At 40.3% G+C, this 21,616-nt stretch overlaps 1 protein-coding gene across 1 annotated transcript; it reads right to left on the bottom strand.

Annotated features, from left to right (window-relative positions):
• Window positions 1-1,015: 1,015 nt before the first annotated feature.
• LOC134719460 (uncharacterized) lies at window positions 1,016-20,389 on the bottom strand. Its single transcript, XM_063582451.1, has 2 exons — window positions 20,003-20,389; window positions 1,016-1,241 (listed from the first exon to the last, which is right to left on the bottom strand). The coding sequence occupies exons 1-2, from the start codon at window positions 20,179-20,181 to the stop codon at window positions 1,016-1,018; spliced, it is 405 nt and encodes a 134-aa protein (XP_063438521.1). The 5' UTR covers window positions 20,182-20,389.
• Window positions 20,390-21,616: the final 1,227 nt, after the last annotated feature.

Here is a 21,616-nt window from a genome sequence, read left to right as displayed (position 1 = left end):
AGGCTTACCTGAAAATTTGAATGATGACTCATTCATGGACTCTAGATTTCCGAGTTTAATCATCCTAGACGATTTAATGAGAGACGTCACTAATAGTAAGGATGTGTGTGAACTCTTTGTGGAGGGTAGCCATCACAGGAACCTTAGCGTAGCTTGTATAATGCAAAATGCATTCTCGAAGGGAAAGGAGAGTCGAACCATGAGCATCAATAGTCAGTATATAGTCCTATTCAAAAACCTACGTGATCAAGTTGGGCCAGCCATATTTGCTAGACAGATGTATCCTAATAACCAGAAGAAATTCATGAATAAATATAAAGAGGGGACACAACAACCATATGGGAGTCTATTCATTGATCTGAAACAGAATACACCGGAAGACGACAGACTAAAACTTAATATATTTGAAAGCAAGAACATGGTTGGTGGGGGTGATTCTAAAGAGTATATTAGCAGAAAAGAACTAGAACCACATCAGTTTGGAGAATCATTTCAAAGTGAGCAGACGCATTTACCAGACGATAAAGAAATCATGCCTTCATGTGATGATTGCGGTGTAGTCTTTGAAAGCGTTCCTGATTTAGCTAGACATATGAATAAGTGGTGCCCGGAAAATAATGATTTAAAGAGATGTTATGTATAAACAAATTGTTTCTGTGATATTTGAATTATGAATTTATCTGTGATATTTGAATTATGAATTTATCTGTGATATTTGAATTATGAATTTATCTGTGATATTTGAATTATGAATTTATCTGTGATATTTGAATTATGAATTTATCTGTGATATTTGAATTATGAATTTATCTGTGATATTAAATTATTATTGAATTCATCTGTTAGTTTCTTTATTGAATTGTCAATGATTGTACTAACTCTGTACAATTAAAAATATTGAAGTCACTTAAGTATTGTCTCGAAAACAGTAAATGAACCTGGATTCAATAAAACAATAATTGATTTGAAATTGATCCAACATGAACATGAACCTAGCCTACTACTATTTCAAAACTTACTCATTGATGGGTTCATTGTCGTCAAATGGACCAACATGCTCCATGTATGCATACATGCTGACTTGTAACACATGACGGTTTAAGCAGTTGGCAATAAAGACCTCATGTTCTGTGATGCAGTTTAAGTCATCTGGTTGCATTAAATAGCTTACAGCTGATATGTCTGAACAGCATACACATTCATCTGCTGTTGTCATGGAATTGCAGTTTCCACAATCACACCTATAACATGAAAAAAAAACTTATTTATGTGAAACAAAAGTACAAAATACACAATATAGAAAATATAACACAAGAGTAGGTTTCACAAATAAACTTTTGGCCACGGTTGATCATAAGCAAGTGCAGGCCAAACCATGGGTAAAGATGGGAGGGGGCAACTATGTGTCCCCATTCAAAATTATGAATTGATTGTGGAGGTATATTTATATATCTTGAATTAAACTCTATAAAAAAATATCATAAATGTGGTGAATGTCTTGTTCATATATACTATGCTCATCAAATATATAACCAGGCTCAAGCTAGCAGCCACTCGCTAGCAGCCACTTCGCTAGCAGCCAGTTTTCAAATATGTCTATAAACCCAAAAGTTGCATAAGATTCAAACGTACTTTAAATGTTTTTATCAATCATATAATCACAAAATAATCTGTTTTTATATAAGAATGAGCAGCCGACGACACTATTTAATGTTGTTTTTTTCAAATTAATTTGTAATTTCCTGTTCATTACTTAATTCGCTTTTCATATACCAAACAGCGTGCTGCGCGCACTTTTAAAAAGTGTATGAACAATAGCTATGTACTTATTTAAATGCTGGCAAAATTGTTGTTACATGACATCGACTTTTCGATAAGAAATCAATGTTGTGACATTGTAAGAAATAGCTTTCCATAGTCTCGGCATCCTGTCAAGTAGTTCCAAAAAAGTATCAATAGTTTTGCATTACAAGAATAGAAAATTGCACTGGTGCTTTTCTATTTTTTTGTCAGACAAATTTGTTTTGACAAAAGATTCTTCTTCTGAACAAACGGAATTCGCTCACAGTTGATTATACGAAAGGTTTATTTGTTGTACTTAATGTATGGTGTGCACGGAAAATAAAAATCAGCAATTTATAAAAGAAACCTACCTTTGGACATATGGCACCTGGACCTTTTGACCCATTGGACCTTAGACCCTTACCTATCATTTGCACCTAGTGGGTAAAAAAGTATTGCCGTAGGGAAATTTTGACAGACTTTTGAAAATTTGGGGTAGGCATAATGACCCTTAAGACCTAAGTTCGGACCTATGGTGAAGACAAACTATGAGTTGTCCCACCTGGACCTTTTGACCCATTGGACCCTAGCCCATTACCTACCATTTCCACCTAGTGGCTGAAAAAGTATTGCCGTAGGGAATTTTTTACACTCTTTTAAAAATTGGGGTACGGCATTTTTTTTAAATCTAACTTTGGACCCATGGTGAGGACAAACCATGAGTTTTCCCACCTGGACCTTTTGACCCATTGGACCTTAGACCCTTACCTATCATTTGCACCTAGTGGGTAAAAAAGTATTGCCGTAGGGAAATTTTGACAGACTTTTGAAAATTTGGGGTAGGCATAATGACCCTTAAGACCTAAGTTCGGACCTATGGTGAAGACAAACTATGAGTTGTCCCACCTGGACCTTTTGACCCATTGGACCCTAGCCCATTACCTACCATTTCCACCTAGTGGCTGAAAAAGTATTGTCGTAGGGAATTTTTTACACTCTTTTAAAAATTGGGGTACGGCATTTTTTTTAAATCTAACTTTGGACCCATGATGAGGACAAACCATAAGTTGTCCCATCTGGACCTTTTGACCCATTGGACCTTAGACCCTTACCTATCATTTGCACCTAGTGGGTAAAAAAGTATTGCCGTAGGGAATTTTTGAAAGACTTTTGAAAATTTGGGGTAGGCATAATGACCCTTAAGACCTAAGTTCGGACCTATGGTGAAGAAAAACTATGAGTTGTCCCACCTGGACCTTTTGACCCATTGGACCCTAGCCCATTACCTACCATTTCCACCTAGTGGCTGAAAAAGTATTGCCGTAGGGAATTTTTTACACTCTTTTAAAAATTGGGGTACGGCATTTTTTTTAAATCTAACTTTGGACCCATGGTGAGGACAAACCATGAGTTTTCCCACCTGGACCTTTTGACCCATTGGACCTTAGACCCTTACCTATCATTTGCACCTAGTGGGTAAAAAAGTATTGCCGTAGGGAAATTTTGACAGACTTTTGAAAATTTGGGGTAGGCATAATGACCCTTAAGACCTAAGTTCGGACCTATGGTGAAGACAAACTATGAGTTGTCCCACCTGGACCTTTTGACCCATTGGACCCTAGCCCATTACCTACCATTTCCACCTAGTGGCTGAAAAAGTATTGTCGTAGGGAATTTTTTACACTCTTTTAAAAATTGGGGTACGGCATTTTTTTTAAATCTAACTTTGGACCCATGATGAGGACAAACCATAAGTTGTCCCATCTGGACCTTTTGACCCATTGGACCTTAGACCCTTACCTATCATTTGCACCTAGTGGGTAAAAAAGTATTGCCTTAGGGAATTTTTGAAAGACTTTTGAAAATTTGGGGTAGGCATAATGACCCTTAAGACCTAAGTTCGGAACTATGGTGAAGAAAAACTATGAGTTGTCCCACCTGGACCTTTTGGCCCATTGGACCCTAGCCCATTACCTACCCTTTCCACCTATTGAGTAAAAAAAAATTAAAAATTGGGGTACGGCATTTTTTTTTAAATCTAACTTTGGATCCATGCATGATGAGGACAAACCATGAGTTGTCCCACCTTAGCCTTTTGACCCATTTTCCCTTACCTATTATTTATTATCATTTTGCCAATTTGACCTTGAATTATTACTTACCAATTTGCCTTTGTGAAAGAAAAGAGAAAAAAGCCACATATTAAACACAAGGTATGTCTGATCAGAGAGAGAAAAAGCATCAGAAGGTAGAAATCTTTAGTTGCCGGTACCCAGAATCTCAACTATTCATTTATTTATAGGAGCATACCGAGGAGGGGTATCTTTAAAGGTGCTGGTAGCACCTAATATCAGACAGGCTTTGTCGTTGCTGACCACGTGCACGCCTCAAGTAAAGACCATCACCATTGGTGTATCGGGCGTTTTTAGGGTTTGAGGTAGAGATCGTTACCACTGGGATTCACTGTACAAATTAACTCATGATAGATACCAGAATTAAAATATCTAAAAATTATCTAATATGATCCCAATACCTTGTAGACGGGTACATGGTCACCACCCAAAGCAATCAAGTCTCCAATACCCAAGCAGATAGAATGGTTTTAGATACCATGTGAAATGCCCGCATTGCCAACCCTGCGAACATGGGTAGGTATCCATCTACTTTTTGCATGTTTTCTTTATATGCGTTGTACTCAGCCCCAGATAAATAACATCAGTAACTTTTTGAAGAAGCTTGATAATCTTTTGAACCTGCCGAGAGGTGAGCCACATCTTGTGTTCGCATTACAGGTTTGCCTGGGACAAACAAATGGAGACTTGACAACCTTTCTTGGCAGTCCAGTGTAGTTTATTTACTTGACCTTTCAAACCATTATCGTGATAAGTTATTTATTTATTCCCTTAGAAGATGAAAATGGATAGTATGTTTTCGCCGCGGAGTTTGATGGGGTCACCATCCTGATCGGTGAGATAAGTGCACATGCGATTGATGGTTTTCAGGGTCACTGGTAAGTACACCAGTTTTTTTGGGGGTTCTTCATACCAGGATCGAAAGAAACTGCAGATGGTGGATTACTGCTTTCCATTAACATAGCTCCCATAGATTATACCGCTATTTGCCAGCTGGATGCTGATGATGTTGATGATATTAACAACGTGTTCCCCTTCTGTATAGCCCTATCGTAGGTGTAAATTTGCCGTTCTAATCCCAAGACGGTGTTGCGGCTATTTGTTAAGTTGAAATCTACTTCGTAGTGCCTGGTGAGAGTTATTGTTGTTCTTAGGGTTTCTAGATTTGCATCGATAATGATTTTGGCTTTGTGTTTGTTGAGCCGCAGCTATCGCTGTATTTCATCGTGGATGCCATAGGAACCTGTGTGAATGTTGGGGATGGAGTATACGTAGTTGGTCTCATGATTTACCAATGACACCTCATAATCCTTTCCAATTTTTAGTGGATTGAAGCGGGTATGAATTTGGCTATGGTTCCCGGATACTATGAACGAGAACTCCTGCTTTAGATCGGTTTTACTTACGAATTGCTGCAAAATAATGTTGTTCATTTATTCTCAGGCTTCAAACACGACGTTCATCTTGTGTCCGTCAGATTCGAAGTAAAGAACTCTGTCGGAGATTCCAAGTGCTAATGCTTCGGTGTTGGGCGTAAACATTGTGATCGAATTCGGCCCGTATCTGCATGTCCACCGTGGATTCTTTCAGCCGCTTGGACTGATGACTTGCATAGATGACAAACACCGGCTATAAGCCTGTGAAATCAGAGGTTTCGGTGTTGACGCCGCTGTAACTGAGGAGGGTGACCATGTTGTAGAGTTTCTTTCTGATGTCTGCAGCCACCTTGAACACTCTGGCTACCATATTTTGGGTGAAACCGGCATTAGATACGACGGCTGGGTAGCGTTCAGCGTTGACAGTAATATGGATGTTCCGCAATCGACAGTGATCGCACACGGCGGTGTCATGGGTCTTATTCACACTTTTGTCGGTTTGGATGGAAACGATTGTATATCTTGTCTGTTAAGTACCACTTGTGACAAATAGGCGCCAGTTGAATTGTGTGTTTTTGAGAATGGCGATAGCATCACACTGCCTCATGCGAAATCCACAGTCGATTTTACTTTTACTTTGTATGGTTTTGTACAACCGCATCTTGTTTTCGTCTGATGGGATGACGTGAAGAACGAACCAAGAGATCTGACTCAGAATATTTTTTGCCACATCGTTGACTGCGGCGGCTCAGTGCATGGCATCGGCGTCTGAATCACGCACACTAGTGACAATGCATGCTTTAATACGTATACCATCTTGTCGTAGTCGTCTGAAAAGGCGAAAATATGTCTCAGGGGTATGCATGGTGAATGAAAAAGCTCCTTTGTTGGCAGGTTTGGGGATAATTTTACTATGACGTGCCGCGAATAGATATAGGAAGATGTGGTGTGAGTGCCAATGAGACAACTTTCCATCCAAGTAACAATTTAAAAAGTAAACAATTAAAGGTTAAAGTACGGGCTTCAACACGGAGCCTTGTCTCACACCGAACAAGCTATAAAGGGCACCAAAATTACTAGTGTAAAACCATTCAAACGGTCAACCAACGGTCTAATCTATATAAACAAAACGAGAAACGAGAAACACGTATATATTACATAAACAAACGACAACTACTCTGTTATCGGTCTCAGCTTCGGTAGATGAATCCTTGCACCACAGCTGTTTGAGACCTTGATATTTGGAGAAATAGTCGTGATAAATCAAAATTTCTAACATGGTAGTGGCAACGCCTGGGTTATTGATATGTTCGATTAGCTGGCTTCAGAGAAGAGATACATGATTCCATTGTGAAAGAGAGACACTAGATCTGCATCAGCATATGCACTACTGTCGTTCTTTTGCAGTTGCCCCTCTACCAAAAGATAACTTTCAGCGGGATGAAGTTGTAAGTCTTGGGTTTCGATATTGATTAGGATATCACCTTGATTATTCAGGTTGGCACCAGTACTCGTGAACCTGACAAATCCCTGGAGACTTTCATCGAAAGTCAATCCTTCGGTGATTGTAAGGATGTCATACATAATGTATGTATTTTTAGCGTTGACGAAGTGGAAGATTGTTTATACCACTTTACCAACCACATGGTCGACGGTTTAGGAGGCCCCTTTTTCAACACCTTTCAATGCTACCGTGTCAAACAGTCCTCTATCACCGTAGTCGTACTTTCGTGCGTAACCTTTTTTTATTTGCAACACTTATTTATAGGATGCTACGATGAAGCGCCTTTTATTCCTCAATGCTGATATGTCTACCCTTTTTCATAGCATCAATAATCGACACAATTTCGTTGCGCACACCATTATTTACTGCTCGGTAGGCTGCAGCACGCAGTTCCAAACGATCGAGAAGCTGATTGAAGTTTGCAGGAAGAAACACGGCTGGCAGCCCACTGCCAAACTTATCCCATCCGGTAGATGTGGGATACGATTTCCTTCGCGGTTTTCCAAAGGGCGGAATTGCCGTGATACATGGCACCGGAATTTTTCAGGATCTCTGCAGTCGTCAAGGTCGTCATCGTCGAACGAATCTGTTTTCTTTTTCACCATGAGTTCACAGCGGCCAAGGGTTCCTATGTACCTCACACCATTCACGAAAATATCATCGCCGTCAAAAGAAACTGATAAACTTTGGATGAAGTAACCATCGTTTTCAGAATCCAATGTTGAGGTCGGCAGAAGGAGTCATACTGAGCTGCAAATACTGCTGTGCTCAAGGTCCGAGGACGGTGTATTTAGGTGGTGCAATGGGAAGAGGGTCGGCAAACTCGGGCGTTGGAGAAGGGAGGGCTGGCACAACTGGAGGTAAATCTTCAATTGTTTTTGGTGATTTTTTTTAAAGTGCTTTCCGCTGAGCCTCAACCTCAGGCCTAAACACTTTGGAAAGGTCCAATCCTGTCAAGACGGTGCTGCATGTTACAGGAATGAATGCTCCGTTTAGTTACATGCATGCAACTCCTTTGAGAGTGCCTCCCGCTGCTTTTGGAATGGAATTTTGATGAACGTCATTTATTCATAGCGTTGGAACAAACTCCCCTAGGCGTTGGTGTGAACGGATTCGAACGCCTTCAAAGGTTTGAAAGAGCGCATTCTAACGCACCTAAGCGTTGGTGTGAACGCCTTTGAATGCCTCGAACGCCCCAATAGTGTTGGTTCGAATACCAAATCGACCCAGGTCGATCGCTTATATGCGATGGTTCAAGCGTGGGTCGAATGCCCAGATTCCTGTGTCTGAGACATACGTCTTTACGCGGTTTGTATCGGTGATTGCACTGTTGACCGAAACTAGTCTTGGCGGGCATTTGTGTTGTTGTGGGCGTTGGGAACTTCCATTATGTTTATAGCCAATTCAACAGACTTTCATCCATATCGGGACATAAATAATGAAACACAATCCAACAACACTTGTAACACAGTCTTCATACCTTGTCCGGGGTCGACTCAAATTAACATTTGCTGGGCCATTCGTATTTCTTTGGCTGGGTATCGAACTCTAGATCCAGTTCCTTTTCAATATCTGACAATGAATACTCTAGGAACTCTGAATCCTTGTACTTCGATGGGTTATCTTTGTAACTATTCATTATTGATACTATAAAACTCTTCAAATTGCATCGATATTTTCCATTTGCCTTGGTGCTTTTAATATCGATGGTTACACATCCATAGGTTTTTGACCAGCAATGTTTACACTGAATGCCAAACTATTCCTTGGTGAGATTGTTGCAGTGATCTCATCGGATTTTTTCGAAATTCTTAGCATCATGCTAGAAGAAGCATAGGACATTGGCATTCTCCCGTATAGCCTAGGGGGCCGTTGAATTAGTTCTGTCACAATTGAAAACAATCAATGTTGTGGCGACCACTCACGTAGTATTCTTCATTTTCTAAGCATCAAGTCGTCGAACACAATGCGGTTTGGTCGAGTTTCCGGGATTAGTTCATCGCTCCTTTGCTCGAAGAAAAGTTTCGATATCACTCCGGTGTCGTGGTGGTGGTAAGGCGTTGACCACATCGATCAACGAGTAGGTAGACTTGCCTTTGCACTGTACAAGGTTTAGGATATCTTCCTTAGTGAAGCATGTTCCGAGCGCTTGCTGCAACAGCCGGTATATGAGCTGGTGAAGCGATTTCCAGAAGGCGTACAATTGATCGTACTCGAGTCATCAATCTCACAGGATTATGTTGGTCAACAGCGTTGTCTTACCACTGTCCGACTTCCAAATGATAAACCTTTTGATTGCGGAAAATAAATTCGAATGGGGCATTATCGATGTCTTCTCCAAAAATGTCTGACTGATACCACTTAAAAACAAGAAGGGGTTGACGGTGCGGCATGCCTTCCAAACGGTATTCAAATTGCGTTCAACTCTTTGGTTAAAGCTGCGGATGAATAGACTAGTTTATATGACTTGGAAAACACTGCTGTGTTATAATATAGTTGCGCAGGTCCTCTCCAGATATGAGATTCGATTCGTGCCGTTTCCTGTCCGTCGTGTGATAAGACTTCACCTTCAATTCGATGATATTGATTTTCTCTAGAACCGTAATGCTTAGATCCACATAGTTCTTTGCATATACCATCCTTTGGTCACTAGTTCTTGTGCCGCAAGGTAGACACTTTCACACATTTTAGCGATACCAACAAGGTGTTTTTTCATGTCCTCGAGAGCTATTTCACGATCGCTTCTAGCGCAGCCTCTAGCTAATTGTTGTCTTTTATACCATCTTTCAACTGCTTGGTCACCCACCGTTTTGTCACAGCATCCGAGCTGTCCTTGGGATATCATAGACTAGTAATGCGATTGTCGTTCATATCGAAATGCTGCACGATTCACCAGACGGATATGCACTGTCTTGCATGGGATTCAAACTTATCCATTTATTTATAGAGCGAAAAAATTGCATTTTCCACGATTTTCCCATTGTCAGCATCTTCAACACGGACAGAAAGAAGTGACGACACACCACATCCCCTCGCGTCTGAAGTTCATCAGTTTTGAAAAGGAATTCAGGCTACAAATAGTCTACCATCTCGTCGGGCTTGGCAATCTGTTAAAGTCAAAGTAATACTTTGTCGGTCTGCGCTTTTACCAACACGCCAAGTGCGTTGCACGATCCTTCCAGCTGTCATGGTTAAGGTTCCACATTTGGTGTGTCAGACCTTTGTTAGTAATGTATCAGGCATGACCGCACCCCAACAGTATTGAATTTTTGTGGTGGTTACAGCCTGTTTGAGCTGAGTGTTTGAAAGGGGTTTGTAGGGGAGAACAAAATTATGCACCCATATGCCGCTCATTTATTTACGGTTGACGATTTTGTAGTGGCCACGGGCAAGGGTGCTAATTCCATCATGCATGATATGACGCTTGTCATCGTTGGCTTATAGGGCTCTCTTGTGACACTCAAGTGTATATATCTGATGCCTATGACTTTTGATTGTGTATTCATAGTCCGGTTGCTCACTGTGTGCTTATCAAGGCATCTTTTGTAGTTTTCAAAGGTCATTTTTGACGATGCACTTCTTCACCCATTAAACCCTCTTCGATTCGCGCATGCCAACCTTGAGTGCGTATATCTTTGACCGCAATCCAAGACTCAGTCATGGGGACTCCGGCTCATTCATCCTTGAACATTCCAAGAATTTTCCTGTTTTGATACCGGAAGTGTGGTCACTTGGATAGTTGAATGTGCCGAACTTCTGCCGCCCGTGTTGTAGACATCTGGAGGTTCGGCATTGTAAACGATACTGTCGGTGTAACAGATAGTTGTCTTGTCACGGTAGGTTGGCTTTAGGTACTTGTAAACATAGTCCGCTATTAAGGTCTTAGATATGTCTAAGTAAATTGGCTTGTCAAAGTCTATTTGGTCTTACGCATGTGCATGGCTGCAAGATACTCACTTAAGTTAACTCGGCGATCAATATTGAGCTTGTTGACGAGCTTTATTACTTTTTCCTCGTTGGTTACCATTCGGACGTCAACCATCTTGCGGATATTTTCTATTGCCTTTCCGACACCGCATGAGCTTGAAAAAGTCTTTTTCAAAGTTAGTGGTGCCACCGGCTCTGAGCGCGGTGGTTAGATCTATTTAAATCTTCAGCCATATGATCTGGTTTAAACTTAAAACCGTGTGGTTTTCTGATCATGAGCCTGAGCGCAAGTACTGTTTTAGATTGACGTAGTGTACAACATACCTCAGTTTGTCTCCGAGGTTTGGCACCAGATTCTTTACTTTGTTCAGCTGTACAGTTTCCGGGATAAGCGAGTAGTCATTGTGGTAGTCATGAGATATTCGATGTCTACCTCCAATATAAATCCTTGGTCGTCTTCACTGCAAGGGTCTCCAAGGTTGGTTAAGTCGGTGTTAATCCATTCAAAGCCACCGGTCGGTGGATAGCTACTCATATCCAATTCATACAGGTTATCGGTATCCGCATACATCAAGTAGTTGGTGGGCTTGTCGGCATTGAATCCTTCGACATAATGGTTGTTGACTTAGGCAAACCGCTGCGTCGCGACTGTTATCCCACCTCTGATCCCTTTTCAAGCATCAGAAGCATATCAGGGTACGAGATAATTTTAGGTTTCACAACTGTTACGGTAGTTTTCAATGTCGCATCATAGGCAAGTATTGGTGCTGTTAGGTACCACGCGGGATTAAGTTCCTAATGCTTCAAGTATACATCTCTGCATTTCTCAAACACATTGCACCGAGTACATCCGTTTTCAGATACAAGTCATGATACTCTCTCATGCTTGTGATATCCATTTCTTTTCACACACTTGCTGTGCGTATTAGTTCATAGTCTGCATGGCTTACTCCCTCACCGGTGATGGTATTGTAGAATTCTTACTGGTTGGCAACTCGGTCTCCTGGAGATTTTCAAACCCATCCACATAGTCATAAGGGTACACACCCTTTCACAAGAGTAAACATTCATCAAGAAACTTCCCCGGCGCGTCAACAGCTTCATCATTACCTTCATCCATGACTTTCTTGACTCTATGTGAGCACATTGTCCTGGTTGATCGTGCTGCCATTGACCTCCAGCGATCCAAATTTAATACATTGTCTTGTCAGCGAATCGAACGCTGCCATCAATGCTTTTTTGTCTTGCTCGGTTTACTCAAGTTGCTTGAACCCCATCCATATAATCAACAGGGTACACACTCTGTTGCAAGAGTAAACTTTCGTCTATGGCCGGCACCTCAACTGGTATATCATATGTCTGGTGAAGATGATTTTACATAACTTGACCTCCTTGACATTCTATGAACAAACGGCGAGCACCCATGCAAATAGTTTTGGTGGCACATTGTCCTTGTAAAGCACGATACCGTCAATTACAAGTGTTTCAACTTCAATATCCTGTTCTGTCAAGTAATCAAACGCCACCGTAAGTGCCTTGTTCTTCAAACTAAAAAATACATACTAGTAGTTCACCGTACTTCCATCGATGTTGTAGTCGGTGCCCTTACATTTCTTACATTCCTTTGAGTTTTTCGCCTGCTCATAAAGGTACGGCTGCAATTCAACAACATAGTCTGTGATATGTCTCACTCCTGATACCATTTCGGATCCTTAAGTGCAACCTTGGCCTGCCTCCCACTCAGTCCCATTAATGATGGCCGAAAGATGTGCCTTGGCGTAGTCCCAGACATTTCTCGTGTATACAATCTTATCTGCCATGTACCTTTCGCAATGCAGGCGTCGAGCCCGGCGCAGTTGATACCATTGTCGTGACAGTACCAGGATAGCTATGTAGGTTGGACACTTCTGCGCAAGGTAGCCCTGTATGAGTGTCAGATGTGCGTTCTTGTCCAGCTTCTTCCCTTTGATAAGCCTGCTTCCCAGCTCACAATATTCGCGGTATGACACAATGTATTCTAGATAACGCCTGTTTGTGACCTCGCGCAGTGTGATTTTCCAACCGTTTTTGAACTCCGCGGGTATCACCCGGTACAATTCGGGATCAAACGCTCCTCTACCAAATACCTTCCGATAATTCTTGAAGGCTGCTGTTGGATTTGAGTTTACCAAGCTATTCAGACTCGCAATCATAAATTTGAGACTGTCCAAACCTCAAACTCTGATGGAGGGGTTTCATTTCCCCGTCTTTGATCTTGTACTCGCTCACCTGGAATGTCTTCCTAAACGAAATTTACTTTTCTTCCGAATTTGGAATGCATGTGAGCTGTCCCGGTTTCGATTCCAGGTTCTTAATGAACAGATAACTAACATACCCGGCCAAATTGTTAAAAATACAGGTATACACTTTGACATTTTGTACTTCAGGTTACACTGGTTAGGTGCTGCGCCCCTGTATTTCGGTAAAGTCGCAGTAATCCCTCATCTTGTCATCACCAAGCGAACACAACCAGCGCTGCGTGGCCACCTGGTGGTTTTCTTGTCCTCTTTCGTCAGGACCATATGCTTCATAAGATAGTTTAATGTGTAAATGCCTTGATTTTCTTTCTCAATGCATTTAATAAAGACCTGTGCCACATCTTCTCCCGGCTTTTGCATGATATACAGAACTGGTGCCTTGGTATACACGTTGTCGTCAAAGCATTTGATGTGGTAGCAGAAACACGAAGGCGTGTGCTTTTGGTAGGTTTTCGTATGTGGTTTATCAATACTAGTTTCAACCTTCTCGGTTAAACACTAAAATTCCGCAAACACCACGACAGGGACTCATCTCAAGTGAGTGTTGTCAAATGTCTGGTAGGTTCCTTCCTTGATTAGCTTGGGCAGCTCGATCTTAACCACCTTGTAGTTGACGCAACACTCTTTGCAGGCCTCCAGGACTTCTTTAATGTAAACTGGTTCATGCACCTGTAACACAGGTGGGTCTCACAATTGTGGTCCGAAGTCTGGCTCAACACTAGCCAAGACTTTTTTATCAGCAGCAAGTTGATGTCTCTCTCCCGCTGTTCGCTAACGTCTGATATGCGCAGCGGGTATACTTCATTGTCGTTAATTTATAATGCATTGACTGTCAGGGTTGAATTGACCTTCTAGAACTTATCAAAACCCTTTGAGGCTGACCGAGAACTACATCTTTTTCCAGATTGAGCTCGTCCTGCCACAGTGGTACTGTGTTATCATGTCTGTATGTTTTGAGTCTACCTCGTAATGGCCGAAAGTATGGCCGACTTAAAACAATCCTCATCAGGTTTTTTTTCGTATTGTTTACAGCTTCTTTAAAAGTACTGTGACCCTAGGCCTTCCAGTGGCCGGTGTTTGTTAATATTGACTTGAAGTTTTACAATTGCTTTCAATGTTCAGCCATATTTTTCAGAGGTTCACTGGGCAATCTTTACTCCGATATTTTTGTCCATCTAATCAAGGGTTTCAGCTAAGATCGTGGCCTCGGTGAAACTTTCGAGTGAAAGTATTCCTTGTTCTTATCATCTGCATTACCTGTTGGATTAATATTCACAAAGGTACAGTGTAGCACCACATTGATTTTTGCTCCTTTCAATGTCCAATTTGTTTTAAGTTCCTCCAGTGACATTTGAGAGACGTCAAGGAAAGTCTGCACATCCATATCAATAATGGGGGTCATCTTTTAGGTATTAAATGCTTCTTTCAAGGCTTTCGTTGGCGGATGAACTATAGACAGCCTGCTAATACCTTTCAACCCAAGTTTTTTGTCTGGGGTTTCGGACGACGCTAATATCTAAGGTTAATTTCTTTTGTTGCAATCAACTCAACCAACTGATCTTTCCTAAACCGGGAGTACCATCAAAAGTGGTTCCTTGTGGTAATAAGTCACAGGGCTTTGACATTTTCAACAACTTACTCCTTGTCCGCTATTAGATCCATGTGTTCATCCCAACAATAAAAAAAGATCAATTTAGGTTACCCCAACCACCATCCCTAATTCAATTTATTAGACACATTTTTTCGGTCCTAAAAATCATATCTTAACACTGTGAATCCTACCGTCCGGGAAAGTCGTGGCAATCATACCCAGTGCGCCCGGATTTTTCATACTATAGCTTTCAATTTGCCAAGTTCGATTGGTATCCTTGCCCAGACGGTGGACTAAAATGCCTACCCTAATCTTAAAAAAATTCCCTACGGCAATACTTTTTTTTACTCACCAGAAGCAAATGATAGGTAATTATATAAGGTAAAATGGGCCAAAAAGGTCCAATTGGGACATCTCATGGTGTGTTTTTAGCATGGGTCCAAAGTTAGATTTAAAAAAAAAAGCGTTACCCCAATTTTTAAAAGGGTGTAAAAAATTCCCTACGGCAATACTTTTTTAGCCACTAGGTGGAAATGGCAAGTAATGGACTAGGGTCCAATGGGCCAAAAGGTCCAGGTGGGACAACTCATAGTTTTTCTTCACCATAGGTCCGAACTTAGGTCTTAAGGGTCATTATGCCTACCCCAAATTTTCAAAAGTCTGTCAAAATTTCCCTACGGCAATACTTTTTTACCCACTAGGTGCAAATGGTAGGTAAGGGTCTAAGGTCCAATGGGTCAAAAGGTCCAGGTGGGACAACTCATGGTTTGTCCTCACCATGGGTCCAAAGTTAGATTTAAAAAAAATGCCGTACCCCAATTTTTAAAAGAGTGTAAAAAATTCCCTACGGCAATACTTTTTCAGCCACTAGGTGGAAATGGTAGGTAATGGGCTAGGGTGCAATGGGCCAAAAGGTCCAGGTGGGACAACTCATGGTTTGTCCTCACCATGGGTCCAAAGTTAGATTTTTTAAAAATGCCGTACCCCAATATTTAAAAGAGTTTAAAAAAATTCCCTACGGCAATACTTTTTCAGCCACTAGGTGGAGATGGTAGGTAATGGGCTAGGGTGCAATGGGCCAAAAGGTCCAGGTGGGACAACTCATGGTTTGTCCTCACCATGGGTCCAAAGTTAGATTTTTAAAAAATGCCGTACCCCAATATTTAAAAGAGTTTAAAAAAATTCCCTGCGGCAATACTTTTTCAGCCACTAGGTGGAAATGGTAGGTAATGGGCTAGGGTGCAATGGGCCAAAAGGTCCAGGTAAGACAACTCATGGTTTGTCCTTACCATGGGTCCAAAGTTAGATTTAAAAAAAATGCCGTACCCCAATTTTTAAAAGAGTGTAAAAAATTCCCTACGGCAATACTTTTTCAGCCACTAGGTGGAAATGGCAGGTAATGGGCTAGGGTCCAATGGGTCAAAAGGTCCAGGTGGGACAACTCATAGTTTGTCTTCACCATAGGTCCGAACTTAGGTCTTAAGGGTCATTATGCCTACCCCAAATTTTCAAAAGTCTATCAAAATTGCCCTACGGCAATACTTTTTTACCCACTAGGTGCAAATGATAGGTAAGGGTCTAAGGTCCAATGGGTCAAAAGGTCCAGGTGGGACAACTCATGGTTTGTCCTCACCATGGGTCCAAAGTTAGATTAAAAAAAAATGCCGTACCCCAATTTTTAAAAGAGTGTAAAAAATTCCCTACGGCAATACTTTTTCAGCCACTAGGTGGAAATGGTAGGTAATGGGCTAGGGTCTAATGGGTCAAAAGGTCCAGGTGGGACAACTCATAGTTTGTCTTCACCATAGGTCCGAACTTAGGTCTTAAGGGTCATTATGCCTACCCCAAATTTTCAAAAGTCTGTCAAAATTTCCCTACGGCAATACTTTTTTACCCACTAGGTGCAAATGATAGGTAAGGGTCTAAGGTCCAATGGGTCAAAAGGTCCAGGTGGGACAACTCATGGTTTGTCCTCACCATGGGTCCAAAGTTAGATTTAAAAAAAATGCCGTACCCCAATTTTTAAAAGAGTGTAAAAAATTCCCTACGGCAATTCTTTTTCAGCCACTAGGTGGAAATGGTAGGTAATGGGCTAGGGTCCAATGGGTCAAAAGGTCCAGGTGGGACAACTCATAGTTTGTCTTCACCATAGGTCCGAACTTAGGTCTTAAGGGTCATTATGCCTACCCCAAATTTTCAAAAGTCTGTCAAAATTTCCCTACGGCAATACTTTTTTACCCACTAGGTGCAAATGATAGGTAAGGGTCTAAGGTCCAATGGGTCAAAAGGTCCAGGTGGGACAACTCATGGTTTGTCCTCACCATGGGTCCAAAGTTAGATTTAAAAAAAATGCCGTACCCCAATTTTTAAAAGAGTGTAAAAAATTCCCTACGGCAATACTTTTTCAGCCACTAGGTGGAAATGGAAGGTAATGGGCTAGGGTCCAATGGGTCAAAAGGTCCAGGTGGGACAACTCATAGTTTGTCTTCACCATAGGTCCGAACTTAGGTCTTAAGGGTCATTATGCCTACCCCAAATTTTCAAAAGTCTGTCAAAATTTCCCTACGGCAATACTTTTTTACCCACTAGGTGCAAATGATAGGTAAGGGTTTAAGGTCCAATGGGTCAAAAGGTCCAGGTGGGACAACTCATGGTTTGTCCTCACCATGGGTCCAAAGTTAGATTTAAAAAAAATGCCGTACCCCAATTTTTAAAAGAGTGTAAAAAAATCCCTACGGCAATACTTTTTCAGCCACTAGGTGGAAATGGTAGGTAATGGGCTAGGGTGCAATGGGCCAAAAGGTCCAGGTGGGACAACTCATGGTTTGTCCTCACCATGGGTCCAAAGTTAGATTTTTTAAAAATGCCGTACCCCAATATTTAAAAGAGTTTAAAAAAATTCCCTACGGCAATACTTTTTCAGCTACTAGGTGGAAATGGTAGGTAATGGGCTAGGGTGCAATGGGCCAAAAGGTCCAGGTGGGACAACTCATGGTTTGTCCTCACCATGGGTCCAAAGTTAGATTTTTTAAAAATGCCGTACCCCAATATTTAAAAGAGTTTAAAAAAATTCCCTACGGCAATACTTTTTCAGCCACTAGGTGGAAATTGTAGGTAATGGGCTAGGGTGCAATGGGCCAAAAGGTCCAGGTAAGACAACTCATGGTTTGTTCTAACCATGGGTCCAAAGTTAGATTTAAAAAAAATGCCGTACCCCAATTTTTAAAAGAGTGTACAAAATTCCCTACGGCAATACTTTTTCAGCCACTAGGTGGAAATGGCAGGTAATGGGCTAGGGTCCAATGGGTCAAAAGGTCCAGGTGGGACAACTCATAGTTTGTCTTCACCATAGGTCCGAACTTAGATCTTAAGGGTCATTATGCCTACCCCAAATTTTCAAAAGTCTGTCAAAATTTCCCTACGGCAATACTTTTTTACCCACTAGGTGCAAATGATAGGTAAGGGTCTAAGGTCCAATGGGTCAAAAGGTCCAGGTGGGACAACTCATGGTTTGTCCTCACCATGGGTCCAAAGTTAGATTAAAAAAAAATGCCGTACCCCAATTTTTAAAAGAGTGTAAAAAATTCCCTACGGCAATACTTTTTCAGCCACTAGGTGGAAATGGTAGGTAATGGGCTAGGGTCCAATGGGTCAAAAGGTCCAGATGGGACAACTTATGGTTTGTCCTCACCATGGGTCCAAAGTTAGATTTAAAAAAAATGCCGTACCCCAATTTTTAAAAGAGTGTAAAAAATTCCCTACGACAATACTTTTTCAGCCACTAGGTGGAAATGGTAGGTAATGGGCTAGGGTCCAATGGGTCAAAAGGTCCAGGTGGGACAACTCATAGTTTGTCTTCACCATAGGTCCGAACTTAGGTCTTAAGGGTCATTATGCCTACCCCAAATTTTCAAAAGTCTGTCAAAATTTCCCTACGGCAATACTTTTTTACCCACTAGGTGCAAATGATAGGTAAGGGTCTAAGGTCCAATGGGTCAAAAGGTCCAGGTGGGACAACTCATGGTTTGTCCTCACCATGGGTCCAAAGTTAGATTTAAAAAAAATGCCGTACCCCAATTTTTAAAAGAGTGTAAAAAATTCCCTACGGCAATACTTTTTCAGCCACTAGGTGGAAATGGTAGGTAATGGGCTAGGGTCCAATGGGTCAAAAGGTCCAGGTGGGACAACTCATAGTTTGTCTTCACCATAGGTCCGAACTTAGGTCTTAAGGGTCATTATGCCTACCCCAAATTTTCAAAAGTCTGTCAAAATTTCCCTACGGTTATACTTTTTTACCCACTAGGTGCAAATGATAGGTAAGGGTCTAAGGTCCAATGGGTCAAAAGGTCCAGGTGCCATATGTCCAAAGGTAGGTTTCTTTTATAAAATGCTGATTTTTATTTTCCGTGCACACCATACATTAAGTACAACAAATAAACCTTTCGTATAATCAACTGTGAGCGAATTCCGTTTGTTCAGAAGAAGAATCTTTTGTCAAAACAAATTTGTCTGACAAAAAAATAGAAAAGTACCAGTGCAATTTTTCTTGTAATGCAAAACTATTGATACTTTTTTGGAACTACTTGACAGGATGCCGAGACTATGGAAAGCTATTTCTTACAATGTCACAACATTGATTTCTTATCGAAAAGTCGATGTCATGTAACAACAATTTTGCCAGCATTTAAATAAGTACATAGCTATTGTTCATACACTATTTAAAAGTGCGCGCAGCACGCTGTTTGGTATATGAAAAGCGAATTAAGTAATGAACAGGAAATTACAAATTAATTTGAAAAAAATAACATTAAATAGTGTCGTCGGCTGCTCATTCTTATATAAAAACAGATTATTTTGTGATTATATGATTGATAAAAACATTTAAAGTACGTTTGAATCTTATGCAACTTTTGGGTTTATAGACATATCTGAAAACTGGTTGCTAGCGAAGTGGCTGCTAGCGAGTGGCTGCTAGCTTGAGCCTGGTAAATATATATGGACATTTTTTTTCTTTTCATTGCCAAAATTGTATTACTGTCTCTAGTGACTGGTTTACTCCAATACTTCAGGTGGTCTGTTTATACAATATAACATGTTGGACAATTTTTTCTCCCCCCCTGTCCATTTCTTATATTTGACAGTTCGTAATTCTTTATATAAATGAAACAAAAACTGTATACGACGTTGTAGGAAGGCGTCCCAGAAAAAATAAATAAAATAGCCTTGCCAAACGTCATAATTTTTTGGATTAGGGCAGAGGGAAACAAACTATTTTCGGTGGATAAATAAATCGTAAAAAAACCCAGACATTTACATTTTTAACTGTTATACATGCATCTGCCATCAATTGAACTCTGAAAGTGTTTGGTTACAAGTATATTTATCATACGAACCAGTTTGTGTTTACAAGGCGATCGACATTGCTTGAAAGATCGTCAATGTAGGACTCTTCGGATGACGAATTTATATCTTCTTCTTGATTATTTTCCACAAGTAACGGCTCAAACTGATACGGTCGAATATCTAAACTTTGAGAAATTTTGCCTTGTAAACTGCTGTCAACACCGTCCATTGTTTAATTACGCAAAAATGCGATGTACTTCGTCCATATTGAGACATTTTCTCAGCTTGTATCCACTGACGTCATCACGATCACGTGACCGGTATCTCATTAAAAATCAAAGATGACGACAAGCGCTGGATTCTTTGACCATAAAAAGTCATTTTAATGAGGTTTTGACAAGAAAAATTAATTATAATATATTTTTTTACCAATTTGAATTGATTAATTAAAAAAAAAAAAAAAAAAAAAAATTGTGTCACGTCTCCTTTAAGTACCTACAGAACAACAATTATTTATAGTTTATCCTGCACAATGACGATCACTCAGACGCTTGATGAACATTAATAGTGTAGGGATACAGGCGACCCCCTCTATCTGGTAAATGACGTCATAAAGGCGCGTATAATTGACGAGTTTTTTCCGGTGACGGATGAACTCGAAAGTGGTCTATTGTTTTACATTGTCACATCGGGACCTTTTATAGCTGGACATGCGGTTTAAGCTTTGGTCATTGTTAAAGGCCGTACGGTGACCTTTAGTTTAGTCTTAGATGCATGATTATTGTATTAGTTGTTAGTGGCACATAAAAAGACACATAAAGATCTCTTAAATTGTTCTGAAATAGAATAACAAAATAAGATATTTAATCTCTCAAATAGAGTATTAAAAGCATTGAGAAAACGTTGTACATACAAAGAGACATAATAATCTAAAAGAGTATTTAACTAATTTAAAGAAGGAAAAAAATATATAACCACGAAATCAATAAAGAAAAAATATAAAGAACAATAAACTAACTGAAGAGCTTATTGATAAAAAAAAAAGAAAGAAAATACCAAAAAAATAGAAAGAAGAAAAAAGATAAAAAACGAAGATATCAACAGGTGTCGTATCCCCATAAGAGAAATCAAATTTGAACTATTCTACATATTACAAAGGAGGAAACATATAGACTAGGGATACCTGACGAGGATAAGCCTAGGTCTACATGACCATAACCGAAACACCATTTTCTTAGTATACACAGAACAATTCTACTACAATCATGCAATTGTGAACTTCTAGAAAAATATGGAAATAAATGCAGACGAATGTATTCCATAACCGGAAATATTTACTATACACTGAGTTTACTAGCTCTGAATTACTCTAACTATATGCACATAGGAAATTGATTTAAAAACAAAGGATTATGATAAGATATACTGGATTGGTCCTGGACCCGATTGATTTTAATAAGATATACATAGAAATATATTAAACAATACAATATAACAATACTATCAATTACATATTTCAATAATATCTAAACCTCATCCTAGCCGGTGGAAAAAAGCCCCAACTACTCCATGGTTAAATGGATAGTTGGTTGTTTAATATCGTATTTAATCGTTCATTAAAACGTTTCTATGATTCCTTTAAGGTTATTCTAATTTCTTTCCGA

This window comes from Mytilus trossulus, chromosome 5 (assembly GCF_036588685.1).
Source record: "Mytilus trossulus isolate FHL-02 chromosome 5, PNRI_Mtr1.1.1.hap1, whole genome shotgun sequence".
NCBI classification, from domain to species: Eukaryota; Metazoa; Mollusca; class Bivalvia; order Mytilida; family Mytilidae; genus Mytilus; species Mytilus trossulus.
The sequence above is the reverse complement of the archived record's forward strand: the minus strand, read 5'-3'. Positions and strand labels throughout refer to the sequence as shown.